Raw genomic sequence first — 20,519 nt, 5'->3', positions numbered from 1 at the left:
AGCTCAGTTGGTAGAATGTTTATCCACTGATCTGAAGGTTGGCGGATCGAATTCTGCTCTTGACATAAAAAAAACATCATTGGTTGAGCGTACTGACCCACAGGTTGGCTGGTGTGATTCCAGCTCCCACAGATGAATGCTGTTGTTGTGTCCTTGGACAAGACACTTAACCCACCTCGCCCCCAGTGTCTGCGTACACTGGTGTATGAATGAGTGAATTGGTGAGTGGTGCTTTGGAGTGCCTTGAAGGTGGTAAAGTGCTAAAGAAAAATGTGACTATTTACCAAGCCTCCACCAGAAAAGTTACATAGTACATCTTTAAATACAAGGTATCATCATAAATGGCACAGTTGCAGTGTAGAAGGACTAAACTGTCTTCATCAAATGTCTTGTGTTTTTGTAGCGAGAGGAGATAATTCATCCATAATCTACATCCTGAGTGGAGCGTTGGTGTTCTCCTCTGTCCTGCTTCTGTTCCTGGCTTTAATCATGTGGAGAATGAAGAGGAAATACTGCAGCTCCTCCACAGGTGACAAACCACCAACAATAAAAATGATAGAACTGCTAACCCAGTAAATTTACTACCATATTAAAGACCCATTTGACACTATTTTCAGATCTATGTTCCAATGTAGTTTCCTCGTCACAAACAGACCTGGAGCTGTGTTTTGTTTCATTCACATGCTGAACACACAAACCTGCACATTTAGAGTTCTTCTTTCAATCTGAAAACACAAAACATGTTCCACCTTGCGACGTGAAGTGCTTCACCGCGTTTTTAAACATGCACTTTCTGTGGCAATCTCAAGTGTAATGCATAAACTTACGTGTTCTATAACAATATCTCCAGATCTGCGTCGCTTCTTCTCTTTCCTTGAGCTCTGTTATTCCTCAAACACCTTCCCCAGATTGACGCAGGATGAGCCTGTGTCCGATTCATGTTTTCTTTTCCTTGTGTCCTCTTAGCTGGTTGTGCCATGACTGACACCTCACAAATAAACACTAGATATTTATTCTTGCAGTGATCTGTGGATAGCGCCAGTAAGGGGAGTGTCGTTCGTTCTGTTATCTGTGTGTGTTGAAACAACCACTTAACGAGATCAAAACACAACTCCAGGTCTGTTTTTGGCGACGTAACATTATGTCTTAAATCTCACAAGAGTCCACTTTGGATAATTTAGGATCTTTAAACCAGAGTTTATTCTGTGATACATATTTCCTCCTCGTGAGTTCCTTCTTGATTTATGCAGTGTCATGTCTTTAAAAATACTTGTAGCTGAGTCATTGATTTTGTGACACACTCTACATTTCAGAACTTAAATGGCAGTCCAGAACATTTCCAGATATGGATGCAGGGGTGAGTTGAGAAACTTTTTAATTATAATTTTTAGTAATCAGACTTTTTTAGTTCTTAAAATCATCTTTTATTTCTCGAAGATATTATTTGAAGACCAACATATTGTGCCTTATTGACTGTAAAGATCTTATATTGGAAATTCCAGGGCTGGAATTACCCAGATGATCCTAGTGAGGTGTATGGAGTTTATAAAACACAGTTCCGGTTTTCACCCAGACCTCATCTTTGTTCACTTCTCTGTGTGTGCAGTTGCAGTTACAAGCTGTTTTAGATCAATATTTCAGTTTGCAAAGGACAAAACGTGCAGTCATGATCAGTCTGTGTATGTTATTGTTATGTCAAGTTAAAATCACATCCCAGAAGAAAGCACAAGTTCTTTAAGTTTGAAATAACAATCATATCTCAGACTGGTTGGGGTTTGACTTGTTCTAACTCTTCTAGACATTTGTTCTTTGAAGCTCTTTGCAAACACACCATTAAAACCACTACAGACAACAAGAGCTTCTGAGGAAACAGACCACAAGAGTCTGTGTATAGATCATGTGACGTGAACGCTGAGACGAACAGTAACTGAGCGTCAGGTAGAAGAATGACACACATAGACACTCTTAATGTTTTAGAACAAAATATTTGAGGATATATGATCTGGTTTGTGCAAAAGACTTAGACACAAGGACCAATTTAAATTTAACTACAACTTTGTATTAAATCTTCTTCTTGTCAGGAGCAGGATGTGCACTCCCTCCATTACGCTGCTCTGAGCCTCCAGCCTTCGTCCAGGAGACAGAGAGTCAGCGCTCACACTGACTGTGTGTACTCTGATGTTCTCCCACACCACTGAACATGGACACAGCACCTTTAGCTCCTCATAAATGATTGGAGTTGGACGGATACTTGTGTTTTCTGCTGCAGATCATAAAGAAGATCAGTGAAACAAAAGCATCATCAGATCATCTGCTGCCATCAGGCTCACACAGTTTAACTGTAAAACAAACCCACACTTAAACCATTTACTCCTGTAGCTCTTACACAGTTAAACTCTGGGTTGGTTTTCTGTGCCTCATTCTGCGATGGGTTTGTTAAGTGTTGATTTCACCTGTGGGTCCAACCTGTCGTCTCACAACTGATTTCTATCTTTTTTGACAATATGTCTTAGTGCTGTGTTTCTTATTCATCCAAAAACAGACAATAATTGTATTGCTTTTTAAAAAATGATAGCATTGTATTTGTGAAAGAGTTCACTGTGTTTGTCATGCTTGTTGTGTGATTGTTGTGTTGAATTGTTTTTATTGTATTACGCTGCTCAAATGACTCACCCCTGGAGGGATTAATAAAGCTGTTTAAATCTGAATCAGAAAAATATCTTACAATATCTATTTTGACTTGTATTTGTTTCTTCGTGCATGTTTACGTGCTCTGGTATCGTTCTGCATTTGAGACGCGAGTGCTCAGGTTCCACCTCCCCCTTCCTCCTGCCCACAGACCCTGTGCACTGTGGCTCCTGGTAGAGGTTCCATCACCTGCTTGTCTCCAAGGAGAAGTTATTATGTTGCCTGGGATGTTCCAGGAATGAGTTTTTTGTATTATACAAAATTGACTCTCGTGAGCTTTAAGCCTTCTTAGAATCCTCATCGTTTTCAAGTGACCAGCTCCTTTTACCTGATGTTCAGTGGAACTTCAGACTGGCAATGGATGAAATTATCATCTAGTGAAGATCTGTGGAGTTTAAAAACACAGTAGAGCACTTCCTGTATTACCACATGACATCATAAGATGAAACAGACTGTTTTCAGTTTGAGAGAAGCACACAGCCTAAATCTGCAGAGTTTGTGTTTTCAACATAATACACAAGAATATAAATGTGTGAATGAAACAAATACAACTCCAGGTGTTAGATAAAACAAGAGAAGTAGAGCACTTCACTGGGTCTTAAAAGAGTAAAAAGTATCAGTAAAGGTGCTCTATGAGGGTTAAGACAGTGGCCTTAGAACAGAAAATTACCCTTATAGGAAAATGTAAAAATGGGTAAGGTACAAACCCGAGGCTCCGACTGAATATATTAAAAGTCCTTTATTACATGAAGGGACGCCAACACGTTTCGACCAGCAAGATGGTCTTCGTCAGGGCAAAGTAGTGCTTTGCGCTGACGAAGACCATCTTGCTTTTAATATATTCAGTCAGAGTGCCTCAGGTTTGTACCTTACCCATTTTTACATTTTCTTGTAAGGGTAATTTTCTGTTCTAAGACAACTCCAGGTGTGTTTATGATGTAGAAATGATATTCTAACAGAGATTTTTAATAATAGCATAATATGGATCCTGTATATCCATATATCATCTAACAAAACAAGAACATTCAGTGTGTCTCATTGATTTAGGTCATACTAAAATAAAGTTTACCATAACCTTTAAAGTTTTTTTTTTAAATGTTTGGTCGTTGCTCTTGTTTGTTGAAGTCCCCCCGTGCAGCTCTCTGCACACATCCTCTTACAAACCACGACACTCTACAGAAGCCTGGAGTTCAGAAGAAGACGACCACAAAGCAGTTATAAAAAGAACATCTCGTGTGAAGATTGAACCTGTCAGTAACCATCAGACATGTGGACTTCAACATGGACAGACTCACACAACATGGAGTCCAACACGCAGCTATTGTTTTGAACCTCATTTGATCTACTTTCCCACTGCCAAGCGTGGCGTTTTTTCTCATCTGAAATCTGTGGGTGTTACTTGACAATTTCTGTCCATAGATTATTTTGTTTTAAAGCTGTAAACATGTAAGACGACTGCTTATAGGAGCTGGGAAGTTGTTCAAATTAAATACCTTAAACACATTTTAACATCTTTTTAAACTTTTGATATTTATTGAAACACAAACCCAAACATGGAATCAAATACAAATTAAAATCACAAGGAGCTGAAAAGCAAAAACTCAAAAGCCAAAATTGTACTTTTTTTTTTCTTCTTCTTACCATTACTTACTACTTGGGATCTAAATGTTTATCCAAATCCCTCAATACAATATTTTCACGATACGCATCTCACGGTTCGATATTCATTGCGATATTTTGTGGAGGTTTACAAAATTGTGACTGTGCTTTTTCCTTTAGTGCTGTTATAATATGAAGAAAATCGATGTAAAAGTGCTTAATAACAGTTCATTCTTCATGTAGTTTGCACTGACAACACCAGAGGATCATGGTCTATGTAGTTCACTCTGTTTTTAGCTCCTGCTGCTCCAAGTTTATTTAAGAAAGACTTTATAATCACCATAACTGTTCATTTACACAGAGACTCGTGATTGGATATACTCTGAGGGCCGCTGATATTATTGCAAGACTTTTGACGACACGATATCTCGATTATCGTTACATACCTACTTACGACTTACTTTGGTGAAATCGAAGCTGTGGTAAAAAAAAAATGCCAGAGTTTTACACTGGTTAAGTTGAAAAAAAAAAAGTACAAAAAATACGACAAAATTGAAAACGATCAACAAAGAAAATTCCATCCACAATGCAGGAACAATTTACAAGCAAGGAAGGTATTTTACTCCGTGTATCATTCATTCAGTTTTTCAAAATAAAACCAAAAATAATAAAATGAAAAAATAACTATTTTCTTCTTTATTTGTGTTCAAAACCAAAATGAGAAAAAAGGATAACGATTCGTTTTTTTCTGTTTTCGATTTTGTGTTTAAATGAATAATGGAAAAAACGGATAACGGCCGTTTCATGTTTCCGTGACTTAAATTGCAATGCCGGACCAAACCAGGACGAAACCAAGACTAAACCAGGTCTAAACCAGAACTGAACCAGGACTATACTGGTCTGGTCCCGGTCTCAGCCCTGATCATCCGACAGTCTACGCGGGCGCACCTCCAGGCCCGTCCCGATACTCCTGGTTTGGTCCTTGTTTAGGACTGAGACCAGGACCAGACCGAGACCAGGAGCAAGACTGAGACCGAAACTGAGACCGGGACCAGATCAGGACCAGACCAGGGCTGAGACCGAGACTAAGACCGGGACCAGATCAGGACCAGACCAGGGCTGAGACTGGGACTAAGACAGGGACCAGAACCAGGATTGAGACTGGTTTGGACCTGGTTTAGAGCTGGTCTAGACCTGTTTTAGTCCTGGTTCAGTACTGGTTCAGTTCGGCATCGCAGTTTAAGTCACGTAAACGGGAAACGGTCGTTATCCATTTTTTTCCATTATTCCTTTAAACACAAAATTGAAAACTGTTTTCGGAGACAAATAATGAAAAAAAATGTTTTTTCGTTTTTTTATTTTTGGTTTTATATTGAAAAACAAATGAACGAATGATACACAGATTCGTTACAACAGAATTGACGTGCCACAGAATAAACACAGAGGAAATAAGAGTGTGTTTGGTGCAGTCATGTGGCGCCCTCTACTGGTGCACCTCAGAATACACACACTCGCTCCAGGTGTCGTCCCTCTGCACTCGGAAGCTTCTAGATCTTTTGGGCTGAGTCTGAAATGTTCAAAATAAATGAATGAGAAATGAATTTACATAAAAGAGCTTTTGAAACTATTGTGAATGACAAATGTGTTAAATTACAAAATCTTACCCGTGATTTGACAGAAGCTGATCCTGTACCTTATAAAAGATGAAACACAATAATGGTAATAAAATAAAATAAAAAAGCAGATTTATATGGCTATATTATATACCTTTTTTTAAATTTTAGTAGGTTAAATGTGTATTGAAAATATTTTTGGTTATGCATTTCTTAAGTGTTTTTGTACTATAAAACTGAACTGGAACCACAAACATGCTCAGTTCTGTTAATCATAGATATATTCATCCTAGAGTTTGTTACTATCAGGCAATTCAATGTTTCAAATTAGATGAAGACATATTTTGAACCTAATATATACAACATATATGTAATGGGACAATACATATTTTGCCCAAATATACAGAGTTCAGGGCCTTTAATGTTTGTTTAGCAGCTTTTATTTGACTGTGATGTGGTGATGTTGTGGTGTTGTGTTTGAGTTCAGACCTCGTCCATGGGCCTGACTCGACTCGGCCAGTCTGAGAGCAGAGACACAGAGGAGCACGGCCAACATGATGTTGAACGCCAAAGCTGCACTCAGCATGTACACCTCTACTGGAGTCTGGGTTTCTGTTCAAACATTATTTGATGATCTTTAATACATGTGGCAGAGATGGAAGACGAGCACAACTCTGTACTGTGGGTCTCTTAAAGGAACTGTACGCAGCCTGGACTAGACTGAAAACAGAACTACAGCTGAACCTGGGTTGCCAGCACCTTAACTTATTTATTTTTTCTGATTCTCACTATATGGACAGACCTCGTTTGAAAGCTCATAACCTCCAGAATTCCCTCTCTGAGCTGCAGAGGTTGCACTAGCACTCCTGTGTGATTGGCTGCAGGTTCTGGGGTTTAGGTAGTGACGAAACTGGCAATCCAAATAAGAGCCTTGAGTGAGGATCATTCTGCTTTCTGGTTCTGGAATAACCATAATTTGTGTCCAATGTTTCAACATTACTTGTATACCTGGCTTTGTTTCATTCACATGTACACGACGAGTCTAGTCTACTAGTCTACACACACTACTAGTCAAAAGTTTGCACACAAATACTCACTCAATTACTTCTCAAAACATATTTACTACTCTGTATATTTTATGCACATAAGGAAGACACCAAATATGATATATATGAATATATGAATTTAATCTTACCGTACAATTTCAGGTTTGTCCCATTTCCAAACAGGACTTGTCCACAGGCGACCACAGCGCAGTAGTAGGTCCCAGTCTGCTCTGAGTTCACGTTGTGTATGGGCAGGTTGTAGACACAGGACTTGGTTGGACTTTTTCCATTTTTCTTGCACTGATCATCTCTGCTCCCTCCTCCTCCGTGGCTGTAAAGGACTCCTGCATGTCTGTCTTCTCTTGCTCTGAACCAGTAAACATTCCGCTGTCCATCGCAGTTTGTCAAATTCACCAAACACTGAAGATTCACGTTACTTCCTGGTTGAATCGTCTCTTGCAACTCATCTTGTCGATCCTTTTGCATTTCTACCGTCAAATCTGCACTTATCACAACCACCATGACTCTGACTTCGAAGGTAAATATGTGTGAATACTTGCTGATGCAGTAATAGGTCGCAGAGTCGGACATACGTAAATCCGAGATGGTGAGGTGATTCTGGAAGTTCCCGTTTTTGATAGAAAGTCTGGGATCGTTCTGGAAGTCGCCAATAAAAGTGCTGTTTTTCTCACGTTTGTAAAAGCGGGACACGACGATAGGTTTTTGGCCTAAGATTTGCTTGTACCAGTAAAACATGACAGCTACGCTACTTGGACTGAAAGAGCACTCCAATGTTACGCTGTCCCCAATATTTACAACAGGTGAAATTTAAAGAGGTTGCATAGTTTGGTGCTGGTGGATGTGCTGCAAAATGAACAATTATAGTTAAACAAATGTGTCTAGAACATGCGAAAAATGATAAAAATGTCAAAGCCACAACTTACCCAGAGCCCACAAGAATAAACAGCACAGAGCTAAAGTAGGCCACCTCATTTTGCAGACCTGGACGGAGCAGTTTTGAGTTCATCTCAGCACATTCTCTCCTTTTCAAGGCACTGCCTTGTTTGATTGGCCAATCATGTTTTGTCTGTAGATGTTTCAATTAAATGTGCAAAGTAGTGAGAACTTTTACTTGTGCTTCATGATAGGAACAACAAAATGTGCTATTTGCTTATTGTATCCATCTACAATGAAAGTACAATCTTACAAAAAGGCAGAGAAAATCACAAAATACAAAGATCTGGAAATTGAAATCAGGCACATGTGGAGCACAACAATTTTCACACATATAGAAGAATATTTTACCTACAAAACAAGGAGATTATCCTGAAAAAGTGGCAGACAGGTTGTCTTTGCTTTTATAACTTTGGTTGAGTGCTGAGTGTCCCGAGGAGAGGGCTCCAGCTGCTCAGAGACCATGCTGGGTGCTGCTGCTCCTGGACTATAGAGAACATAATACACACAGGTGTAGCAAATCCAAATAGCAGAAGACAGGACTATTTACCACTGTTGCTACATGCTTTTTACCGAAACCTGGCTGGACTGCACCACTCCAGATGCTGCTACTCAGCTAGCGGGATGCACGGCCTACTGAGTCGACAGGAGTGTGGAGTCTGGTAAGAAGACCAGCGGAGGACTGTGCATCTACATTAACAACTCCTGGTGTGCCAATGTAACCGTAGTGAGTAAAATGTGCAGCTCAGAGGTGGAAGTCATGTTGCTGAAGTGCAGATCATTGTATCTCCCCAGAAGGTTCACTGTCGTTTACATCTGAGCTGTTTATACCTCACCAGACGCTCATGCTAAGCTAGCATTAGCCCAGATCCATGGCATCATAAACAAAAGCTTTGTTGTGCATCCAGACAGTGTTTTATTGCAGCTAGGGACTTCAATCATGTTTTTAAATTCCATCGTAATGTGAAATGGGCTACTAAGAGAGAAATAACTCTGAACCAGGCGTACACAAATGTAGCAGATGCATGTAGAGCCCAAGTCAACCCCCACTTGGGTTTGTTGAACCATCTTTCATGCTGCTACATTCACGATATAGACCTAAGATCAAGAGCGCGTGGACTAGGGTTGCCAACCGTCCCTTGAAAAATGGAATCGTCCCGTATTACGAAACAAAAGTACGCGTCCCGTATTGAACTGAAAAGGGACGCACTTTGTCCCGTATTACCATGAGAATCAGAAATAGTGTGTAATCAATGGAATGGCGCTTGCACGGCCGCGTGCTCTGAGTCTCCGCAAGCTCCAAGTTCCGCCCTGGCTGTGGGCTCCGAACTCTGGTTCTCGAGTCTTTCTCTTCTCCTTCTTTCAGATGTCTCAGAGGTGTCCAAATAGAGGCGTCCAGCGCATTTTTTGGGAGGAGTCACTGATTTACCCAGATACCATTGGAAAAACATGTATTGGTCCATTTCCATTCCATTATATTAACCCTTTGTATCCCAAGAAATATCAGTCCAAGTTTACAACAATGATCTAGAAATTATTTCTACTGTAGTGTAGTAGAATAAAAAAAATATATATATTTATATATATTAGTAGCACAAAAATTTATTCAACTTTTTCTAGGGCCTTCACTGAAAACCTTGAAGATCCTGAGGGCTCTCCTCTGTAACAAAGCAGCATGGACGACAATTTACAATGTTCTGTTGAAATGGGCTGTCCCGTCGAAATGAGCTACCTGCAGCTTAATGTAGGTATTCTGCCACAAATCTAACACACACATGCTTACATGCTTAACAAAACATACAATAAAACCAATGCACTTTTAAAATGTGACTTGGTACTCCACTTCTGCCTAGGAAGTTCAAATCGACGGCATTTACAATGGAACAGCACTTGGGGGCTGTGCGCATGCGCAGTAGTGCTATGTAGCTCAAAACGACGGGTAGCTCAAATCAACAGGACACCGGCCCTGCCAATGAGGTGTCCCTTATTTATTTTTCAGGGAGTCGGCAACCCTAGCGGGGACTATGACCAAAACTGTGAGACTGTGCCAGAGGGCGCCACTTCTATGCTGCAGGACTGTTTCCAACACACAGACTGGGAAGTATTCAAAGAGCAGCACACGGCCACTCGTGAATCACAGAACGAATATACCATCACTGTCGTAAGTAACCTCAATTTCTGTGTAGATACAGGTACTGGTACAGGGCAATGAAACCCGGAGAGCCTGAAGCATATAGCAGAGCCAGGACTGCATTGAGACATTAATATTGCCAAACAACAGCACAGGAGGCATATTGAAGCCCATTTTAACAACTCTATAAACCCAAGACAGGTATGGGGGGGCATCAGGGCCATTACAGACTATAAGAGCAAATCAACATCTCCTTCAGCTGATGCCACCCGTGCTGAGGATTTGAATCTCTTTTATGCCCGCCTTGACAGGGAAAATACAGACCCTGCATAGCCCCATAACCCCAGGAAAGCAGCCTGTCTGGACGGTGTGGCGGGCCATGTGCTAAATGACTGTGCAGGAGAGTCATCAGACGTCTTCACCTTCATCTACAACACATCGCTCTCTACATCATGGGTCCCCGCCTGTTTCAAGGCAGCCATAATAGTCCCCATTCCCAAATAATCAAATGTCACAACTGTCAGATTGAGTCAAACATCCTTCTGCCGACTTTGTGTTTTGGTGGACCCCTTTATGCGACTGGCAGAAACACCTGTCCACACACAAGTGTTTTTTGGTGTACCATTTATTTTAAGTGTGTGTGTGTGTGTTTAATAGTTTTTGGAGTGTGAGTTGCAAAGTCCATGGCAGTGCCCATGATGCCAATGTACTGAGGATGTCTGATCTATATAGGCAGACTCACAGACTGCCTAAGGTTGGTCCTACAGCAACTCTTAAGTTTTAATGTTAATGAAGATGTCATGTTTCAATTCCCTAGTCTATTGTTCAGAGAGTGGTGGATGTAGACGGTGTTGGGGTCAACTTCTACATAATTGGTGACCCTGCATACCCTCTGTTGGATTGGCTTCTGAAAGGCTACACCCATGTCGAGATGGCATTTGGGAGGTTGAAGGCAAGGTGGCGGATATTGTTGAAGAGAAACGATCTCCACTATAGATTCTGCCCATATCTGGTAATCACATATTGTATCCTGCACAATTTCTTTGGAAGGGAAAAGTAGCCAAGAAACCCAAGATGGATGCAAGAGGCAGCACAGATTGAAGTTCAGTTCCCTGAGCCTGGTAATGCCCCAATAAATAATGCCAATGCAAACAGGCAATAATAGGTTAACAATCTAGCATATTAATTCTAGCTTTGATGGCAGGCAAAACATGTTAATTAGGGAAAAAAAACATGTCAATATGACTTATCCTCAACTGTCCTCATGGGCTTGAGCTCAGAACTTAATTCAGCTTCAAATAATTTAAGTGATCAAATTTTATGTACACATAGGAAAAATGCTACTAAAATAATGTGTGTAAATAGTAACTAGTTCTGTTTATTTTTCAGGCATAGCAACTTGTACTTATACTTGTGTGTATTGTATGATGACTTTGAATATTGTTATTACTGTAATTGTATTGTAATTATAACACTATATATATATATATATATATATATATATATATATATATATATATATATATATATATATATATATATATATATATATATATATATATATATATCATTATAATCAGTTTTCTTATGTAATGAACAAAAACATTCAATAAACACATCAAATAAGAATCGTAAAACCTTACGACTTACTTTGTGTTTGAGGCTGAGAGTGCTCTTCTTCTGGTGGTGCATGGTTTTCTTCTGCAGCTGTGGGAGCAGTGGGTGCTGTGGGTGCTGTGGGTGCTGTATTGTCATGCCAATCTATAAGAGATATTCCATTATGATAAAGAGCATTATAGTATTACAATTTAGTGTTGTTCTCACACACCTTCATCGTTTGCTCCATCCAGGCCATTGTTATTGTCTGCAGAATTGAAAACATGAATTAGCTCAACTGAATATCTTTGACATATGATAGAGAAGCACATGGAAGGGGCACATCAAACAAACCTTTTTTAGCATAATTTCTCTCCATCTACAGACAAAAACAAAAATTACAAATGAGTGAATTCAGGATAACTTTTACCAAACCATTAAGCGTAAATTACCTGTGTGGCCATCAAAGCCAATATCGACTCCTTCTTCAGTGGTGGAAGCTAGTGGACGGTGGCCGAGGAGATCGTCTAGAATTTTAAAGAACTTAAAAGTGGCTGGACTGGATCCACTTTTGTTGTTATTATGTTATGCCTGATAGTATGGTTTCTTTAAAATCTTCCAACGACAACGCACCTGTTCAACGGTACGAAAAGGAACTCCTGTCAATCGGTCCACCACCCTTCTAAATAAATCTGCATTACGATGTTTTCTCCCATCCAATTGGTTAAGAATATTTAAGTCTTTCAGTGCTAAAATACAAAATTCAGTTTCTTCTACTTGCCGCTGCCATGTTTGTTTATCTTTTGGACACATGTGCACTCAGCTTCACATTGCAGTAACCGGGATACTGTGGCATGTACACACAGTATCCCGGTTACTATTGGAATATAGTAGCTACAGTATCCCAGTTTCTAATAACCGGGATACTGCCATAACCGGGATACTGAAACGATACTGTGTTTACATGCACCATGAAGAAACCGGAATACTCAAAAAACCCAATCATAACCGGGACACTGATGTGCATGTATACACACTCAGTAACCGAAATATTGTGATGTCGTATTGAATTACAAGTCTCTTTGCTTAAATGAAGAGTTTTGGTGCAGCAATAGCTAAAAAATAAATAAAAAAAAAAAAAAAAAGACCATAGACCATGATCCTTCGCTCCATTTCAGTGCAGACTACAAGAAGAAATAACAGTTCTAATACTTTTAAGTCTTAGTTCTTTGAATTAAGTCTTGTCAGGGCATTTTAAGAGGAAAAAGAAGCATATTAACACAAAATATCACAATAAATATCGTACTGTGAAATGTGTATCATAAAAATATTGTACCAAGAGATTTGGATATTGATGAGTGTGAGCCTCCCCACCAAATCGCGAACTTTCCCACAACATCGAAATAAACATGGTACCGTGAGCTTCATACCGTGACGATATCTTATCACGAGACTTAGATATCGTTACACCCCTAGTAATTTGACCTATAGATAGATTCTTCATAAACATCCACATAGACCAGGGGTGTCAAACTCATTTTGGTTCGGGGGCCGTATCCAACCTACTTTGATCCCAAAGGGGCCGGATCAGAAAACTCATGGCATATAAACCCCAAAAATAACAATAAGTTCAAATATTCGTGCAGAGAAACACAAATCTATTACAGAAATCATTTTTTTAATTGATGAACTCTTTCTTATTATAATATTATGAACAACCTGAAACTTGTATTCAAATAGGAATAAGTCAGTTTTTCTTGGAAAATCCTGCACTCGGCTCCACTTTTCTCATGTTGGACATTTTGCTGATGAGGGTGTCACGGTCAACAGTCAAAACGATCGTCCTTTAAGAGCGTTTGGAAAGAGACAAGTCTTCATTTGTGCTGCTCTGGTGGGAGGGGCCACGTACAGAGACGCTGCTATGATAAACACTACAGAAAATTACCAATATTTTAATAGAAAATATCATTAAAATATTTTAGTAGAAAATCACCCAAGGGCCACATTAAAGGTCTTGGAGGGCCGGATCTGGCCCCTGGGCCTTATGTTTGACACCTGTGACATAGACATTGTATGAAAACATGTAGCTTTGCCAATTTTGAACTTGTGCTGTGGGAAAAAATAAAGCCACATTATGCTGAACGAATAAGAAAATTGTAATTCAAAATCTGTTCGGTCTGTGTCTTGTCGAGATGAGCATGTGGTCAGTTGAGGTTTATGATAATACCTTATCTTACTGCGTTGAGCACATAGCAGAGGAAGTTTTTTTTTCCACTTCATATGTGGTTGACTTGAAATGAGGTCTGTGCCCATTTTAGGTTGAGTCTTGTGCAATGATCTGAAGAAATAGGTCAAATGGCAGTGTGAGGCATACTTCTCAAAATGTACTTCAGTGTATCTTCTCCTGTTTTTATCTTTTGTAGGTGAAACACTTTGTGACCTATGTCTGTGAAAAGCACTAGATAAATAAACTTTACTTCTTACAGCGCCTGTATTACACTATTTTCTCATCTCTGTTATAATGTTGTTTCCTCATTAAGAACCTGGAGTTGTGTTTGGTTTTCTGTTGAGTCATAACACTGACCACAAAGCAGCTATAAAAAGAACATCTCGTGTGAAGACTGAACCTGTCAGTAACCAGCAGACATGTGGACTTCAACATGGACACACTCACACTCTAAACCCCACAACATGGAGTCCAACACGCAGCTATTGTTTTGAGCCTCATTTGAACTGCTTTTCTGCTCTGAAATCTGTTATTGACATTTTAGTCTCTGTATGATTTTTTTTTTTAAAGTTGTAAACATGTAAGGCTAGTGCTTATAGAAGTTGGAAAGGCGTTCAAATTAAATACTTTAAACACAATAACGCGTTTTACATCTTTTTCATCATTTAGATTTTTATTGAAATTAGAATTTTACATAACGAAACACAAATAAAATTAAACACAAAATTTAAAAAAAAATACAAGGAACCAAAAAGCAAAAACTCAAAAGCCAAAACTGTACATATGACATTTTTCATGTTTGTGTGTGTGTGTGTGTGTGTGTGCGTGTGTGTGTGTGTGTGTGTGTGGAAAAAAGGGGGGGGGGGGGGGGGTTTTATATGGTTTTTTTTATTTTTTTTTTATTAATCAAATGATAATGCAATTTAGTTAGAAATTTTAATTATAATTTCACCTAAAAAGCATGTTGTTTTTTTTTTTTTTTTTTTACATCTTACATTTTTTTTGTTTTTAATCTAAAATCTTACATATAATTGTTAACTATGTTGTGAAATAAACACACTTTAAACAAAAACTCAATACTTTTTTTTTTTTTTTTTTTTTTTTTTTACATATTCACACAGAACTTTAAATGTTCATTGTGCCACAGTTATAACAGTTTCAACAGAGTTCATTTTCCATTCATCATCATTCCATAAAACAAACACTGAGGAACGGAGACTGTGTTTGGTGCAGTCATGTGGCGCCCTCTACTGGTGCACCTCAGAATACACACACTCACTCCAGGTGTCGTCCCTCTGCACTCGGGAACGTCCGGATCTTTTGGGCTGAGTCTGAAATGTTCAAAATAAATGAATGAGAAATGAATTTACATAAAAAAGCTTTTGAAACTATTGTGAATGACAAATGTTTTAAATGACCAAATCTTACCCCTGATTTGACAGAAGCTGATCCTGTACCTTATAAAAGATGAAACATTTAAAAAAGTAAATAAACATGCATATTTATCTGACTATATCATTATTATTATATTTTAATAAAGGTGCATTGCGCAACTTTTCTGCTTGTCTTCATGGAGATGTTATCGCTTTGTGTAAAATGTTCCACTGTATAGATTCAATCTTTCTATCTCAAGGGAGCAACTATAGAGTAGGCTACATTACAATTACAGGTCAGATCTGTGGAGAGGCATGTCTGTTTACTAAAGGGATTATTGTATTTTTAAGCAATAGAAACACCTGTAAAGAATAAAAACTAGATGGATGTGTTTAATGTCACCCCATGGAACATTCCAGGCAAAGCAATGACATCTCCATGGAGACAAGCAGGTGACGGACCCTCCACCAGAAAAGTTGCGCAGTGCAGCTTTAGTATGAAAATATTTCAAAGGTGCACTGCGTAACATTTCTAGTGGAGTGTCCGCCACGCCACCTTCTTGTCTCCATGGAGATGTTACTGCTTTGTCTAGAATGTTCCACAGTATAGTAGAGTAAACCTACAGTATCGATCACTAAGGAGACGAGCAGGTTACAGCACTACAATATATTACAGTTCTGATCTGTGGAGAGTCCCTCCTATTCGCTGAAGGACTAATTGTGAGTTATTCTTAACACTAAATGTGTTATTTTAACTATTTGAAAGTTAAAAAGGGGGTTGGAGTTGGGGTTATTTGCCAGAGTTGAAGTTAATTCAACTTCTACTAGTGTTCATTCAACTACTTCTAGTGTTAATTCAACTACTACTTCTAGTGTTAATTCAACTTCCTTTAGTGTTAATTTGGCTCCTCCCACCACCACTTCAAACTCCCCGCAAGAGAAGACCAGTTTGAATCAGTTTTGTTCATAATTTCATCTTAAATTAACTCAAATAAAGTGTAAAAATAAAACACCTCTGTGTGTTGTTTAGCTAAATCAGGATAGCCCCACAAAGTGTTTTCTGTTTACCCTCAAAATGTTAATATAACTCCTGATTTCAGGATTAAACAGGAACTTTGGATAAATGTTACTTAATTAACATTTCCAAAAATGTTAAATTAACTCTAGAAGAGATTGGACTCATATAAACCCTGAGAAAATGTTCAGATTGATTCTGTAAGAGTCAATTTTAACACTCCACTTTTTGCGGTGTAGATGGATATGTTTAATGTCATACCGTGTGACATTCCAGGCAAAGGTATAACATCTCCGTAGAGACAAGTAGGTAGCGAACCTTTTTTTTTAATGTTTGGCCGTTGCACTTGTTTTTTGTTGTCCCCTGTGCAGCTCAAATAAAATAAATATCGGACAATAAACTGCTTTAGCTGCAGAGAGCACACAGTGGACATGTGATGACCTGAAGAGCTGCTTATGCACTGGGCCAATGAATATTTTGCTCAGATACATCAGGTACAGAGTTTTTAACGTTTATTTAGTTTTTAATAATCGAGGGAACATTGTATTCTGCTTTGTTTTTTTTGTTTTACTAACTTCTATAACTGTGATATTGTGATGTTGTTTTTTGGTTGAGTTCATACCTTGTTTGTGGTCCTGACTCATGAGGATCACAGTCAGTGTGACGGTGAACGCCAAAGCTCCACTCAGCACGTACACTCCCACGGAAGTGTGTGATCCTGAGCAAACACACTCGATTATCATGAAAATACTGTACTGGACCTTCACTTATTTCTGACATCCTTGATAAATGTGGCAGATATGGATATATCAGTGTTGTGAGTAAAACGTTATAAAAGTAACAAATTACTGTAATGCATTGCTTTTTGCTGTAACGCAGTAATGTGGTATTACAGGGAATAAGTTGTAATATTTTACTGGGTACAAATGTCAAATGTAACGCGCATCACACTGTATTTTTAACCTGGATTGAAGTGGTGGGTTATTTGTTTTTCTTCATACAAATTCGCTAAAATCATGGTGATATCAACAGCGGTGAAACGCCATCGTTACGGTTCCAAATGTTTGAACGGGCCTGGAGGTGCGCCCGCGTAGACCGTCCGGTGACTGCAGGTGAAAGGGCCAACGCAGAACTCCAGGCTCCACGGGGCCAATCGCAGCCGACGCCCAATCGCGCTTTGAGGACACCTGCTCCATGGGCTCGGGGTTCTCTCAGGGCGCTCCTAGATTTCAAGTCCTAGTCCAAGAATAGGCCTGGGTTGGTCCTGGTTTAGTCGTGTTTTTTTTTTTTTTTTTTTTTTTTGAAGGATGAGGATGAAGTGGTTTTCAGTGGGTTCTGTCTCTCTGTTATCATTCCCTTGTCTCTTGCTTCCTGTTGAACTTACTTTCACCCACAGCTGAACTTAAGATCCACACGTACTACTGCACATCAGGAAGGGATCAGGCAACTTCATTCCCCAGGCGCATTAACTAGGCTCCACTCCACAGCCTCCTCTCTGTCCACGGAGTGACCGAGAGAGGAGGGGGAGAACAGGAGAGGAGGGGGAGTTGTGTCTTCCCTCTCGCTCTTCAGATCAAAATGACCAGAAGAGTTCCGTGTCCCAAATCAAACTCTTGTCTGTGCGCTGTGGCTCGTCTCTCGTTTAATCCGATCATTAAAAAAGTCACACTTTGAGCCCATTTTCCGTGATGTCGTTGCTCCGTTGCTCTGTTCTTCTCAGAGTCACCGTGAGCACCAAGTGCAGCCTAAACTTCAGGCCTGAGCGTTTTTGGTCAGACTCAGGTTTATTTCTGTCAGGGAATGAGTTGAGGCTTAAACTGGAGATGGAGTTAGATTCAGCTCAGCATTTCAGGATAAGCCTGGATTTGTTAAGTCACTTCAATGTACTAACCCCCCCTAGTATTGAATGTACAATAACAGAGTAGCTGTTTGTACATGACACTAGGCCCAGTCTAATATAAAACACAATTGTATGTCATATATATATATATATATATATATATATATATATATATATATATATATATATATATATATATATATATATATATATATATATATATATATATATATATAGTCTGGGGTCCCTGCTCCAGCTCTCCATCAGTTTGGGGGTCTCTGGTCTGGAAAACATTGAAGACCCCTGCTTTAAAACCCCTTAAGGACATTGGACATTGCATATTAAAGTAATTGTGTCAACAGAATTAAATAATATGCAAAAATAAAAAAGGCACGTTTTCATGTTAAGGTAACATAAGTTAAATGTGCATATTCAACATGATTTGAACACATTTCACCAACATGAAAAAGTGACTTTCATGTTCTGAGAAAAGAAACTGTATAGAGGGGATTGAATAAGTTTCGAAGTCTAAACATAATTCTAACCAATTGCATTTCTTTTCTTTTTTTTTTCCAAACAAATCCAGTGACCTTTTTTTTCAGTATATGTGCGAAGGAGAAGAGGCACAAAACTGAACTGAAAAAGTGCTTGAAAGTGGTGACTGTGTGTTGATGTGGGACATGACCACCTCTACAAACCGTAACATCTCTGAAAACTGTCCAGACATTGGGTTTCATGATAAGAACAACAAAATGTTCTATTTGCATACAAAATGAGTAAAATCTTAAAGAAAGAGTTTGATAAAATGAAGAAGAAATACAAGAAATTCTGAAGGAATACAAAAAATAGTAACAAGAGGGACTGGCCACATGAGTACTCAGCTGAAACTTAAAAAAATAAAAAAATAAATAAATAAATACCTTTTATTTGCACAAACGTTCCATTCCCAAACAGGAACTCTCCGCACGCTGAAAGAACGCAGTGGTATGTCCCTGCATCTGTTGGTCCTACTGACTTAATTTTCAGTTTGACCTCACAGTTCTCCTTGGAGCTTTCACAGTCATTTTCAGGATAGTAGATCGCTGGTTGAGATGTTCCATGTTTTAACCAGAAGAATCGCTGCTCTCCTGAACAAGATCCTCTTTCCACGATGCAACTTAAGTCCAACTGTTGTCCGACCCAAAGTTCTCTCTTCTCTTCTTGCTCCTGAACTACGGATTTTTCATTAGAAGTGTTTGACTGAACATGCACAAAAACGCCGTCGCCAAATTCGATCTCAGTGAATACTTCAACTCCGCAGAAGTAACTTGCCGTGTCATTCGCCTGAAGATCGGTAATTTTCAGGTTGTTGGTTTCTTTTTTGTCTCTGGTTTGGAAAATGTGGAATCTTTGCTGGAAGACTGGCTCGACTACCGGTTCTTGGATGCCTTTTAACCACATTGGATATCAGTTCAGGTTTTTCTCCCAACTTCTGCTGGTACCAAGTGAAGAAGGTCATTTGGTCGTCTGCACATGAGCAATGCAATGTCACGCTGTCTCCAACTTTAACTATCTTCAATCCACTGTCTTGAATTACAGTTGAGGTTTTCGATGTTCCCATGACAACACCTGATGAAAGCAAAGATTCAATTTAGTTTTTTGCACCAATGTATTCTTCACATTCTCAACATGAATCAACATGAATAAAAGATACTTTTTCAACAAACATAAAAAAAAAAAAAAAAAAAAAAAAAAGATCTAAAGGTTCTAAATTTAAGGTTTTGAGCAGTTTTGAGTTTGTTTTTACATCCCACATGTGTTCATTCATAGTTTTGATGCCAAGAGCGTTGGTTTGGTCTCAGCTTTGAAACCAAACCAACTGATAGGTTACTTGATTAACAGATTAATTATATATAATATTCTTTACTTCTTGTATGATGCACACTGCTAAGATGATTGTTTAGCGGGTCACAGTGATGTAGCATTTTGTAGCAGATTTCCCTTTGCTTGTTGATGATGAGATATTTGTGAGATAAGATAAGATAATCCTTTATTGTCTCCCATGGAAGAAATTTGTCTTGGGACAGGGGGTAACATGCTTTATCAAAAAACAGGACAACACAACACAAAGCACCACATAAACAAACACCATAGAACAAAATAAATATGAGACCAAGTATGACCACAAGTGATGCACCAACAGGACCTTTAAATTATTCTAATTAACAAGGCAAGCCCTTGCATTCTTGTATTCTATTAATAATTGCACATTCCCTAAGCCTATGTGCAGTTTTAATTCATGAGGAGAGTGAGGTCATGTCTGTACATTTTTCCATGGAATATTGTTGGCAGAGTCGCTCTTTCTCCACAGTGACTCATTCTAAGGCAAGTTTAACGGAAGATGAAGCCAAGTAAGTTCCTTTTGAAAAAGTTTTTCAAAGTTTGGTTCACTCACTCC

At 38.9% G+C, this 20,519-nt stretch overlaps 1 protein-coding gene across 1 annotated transcript; it reads right to left on the bottom strand.

Moving 5' to 3' along the window:
• Positions 1–5,714: 5,714 nt before the first annotated feature.
• Positions 5,715–7,973, bottom strand: LOC110170127 (uncharacterized). Its single transcript, XM_055156212.1, has 5 exons — positions 7,891–7,973; positions 7,096–7,775; positions 6,390–6,512; positions 5,952–5,980; positions 5,715–5,854 (listed from the first exon to the last, which is right to left on the bottom strand). Exons 1-5 carry the CDS (start codon positions 7,971–7,973, stop codon positions 5,771–5,773), a joined length of 999 nt encoding a protein of 332 aa, XP_055012187.1. The 3' UTR covers positions 5,715–5,770.
• Positions 7,974–20,519: the final 12,546 nt, after the last annotated feature.

This window comes from Boleophthalmus pectinirostris, unplaced genomic scaffold, assembly GCF_026225935.1.
Source record: "Boleophthalmus pectinirostris isolate CB_2022bp ecotype Guang Dong unplaced genomic scaffold, ASM2622593v1 HiC_scaffold_20, whole genome shotgun sequence".
In the NCBI taxonomy this organism is placed as follows: domain Eukaryota; kingdom Metazoa; phylum Chordata; class Actinopteri; order Gobiiformes; family Gobiidae; genus Boleophthalmus; species Boleophthalmus pectinirostris.
Note: the sequence above shows the minus strand (reverse complement) of the source record. Positions and strands in the feature narration are given on the sequence as shown.

Excerpts from the sequence above, each read along its gene's own strand:
- LOC110170127 (XM_055156212.1), bottom strand. The coding sequence starts at position 7,973 with ATGAACTCAAAACTGCTCCGTCCAGGTCTGCAAAATGAGGTGGCCTAC. Across the intron at positions 5,981-6,389 it reads GAGTCAGGCCCATGGACGAG|GTACAGGATCAGCTTCTGTC; the intron begins GTCTGAACTCAA and ends ATCTTTTATAAG. Across the intron at positions 5,855-5,951 it reads CAGCTTCTGTCAAATCACGG|ACTCAGCCCAAAAGATCTAG; the intron begins GTAAGATTTTGT and ends TGAACATTTCAG.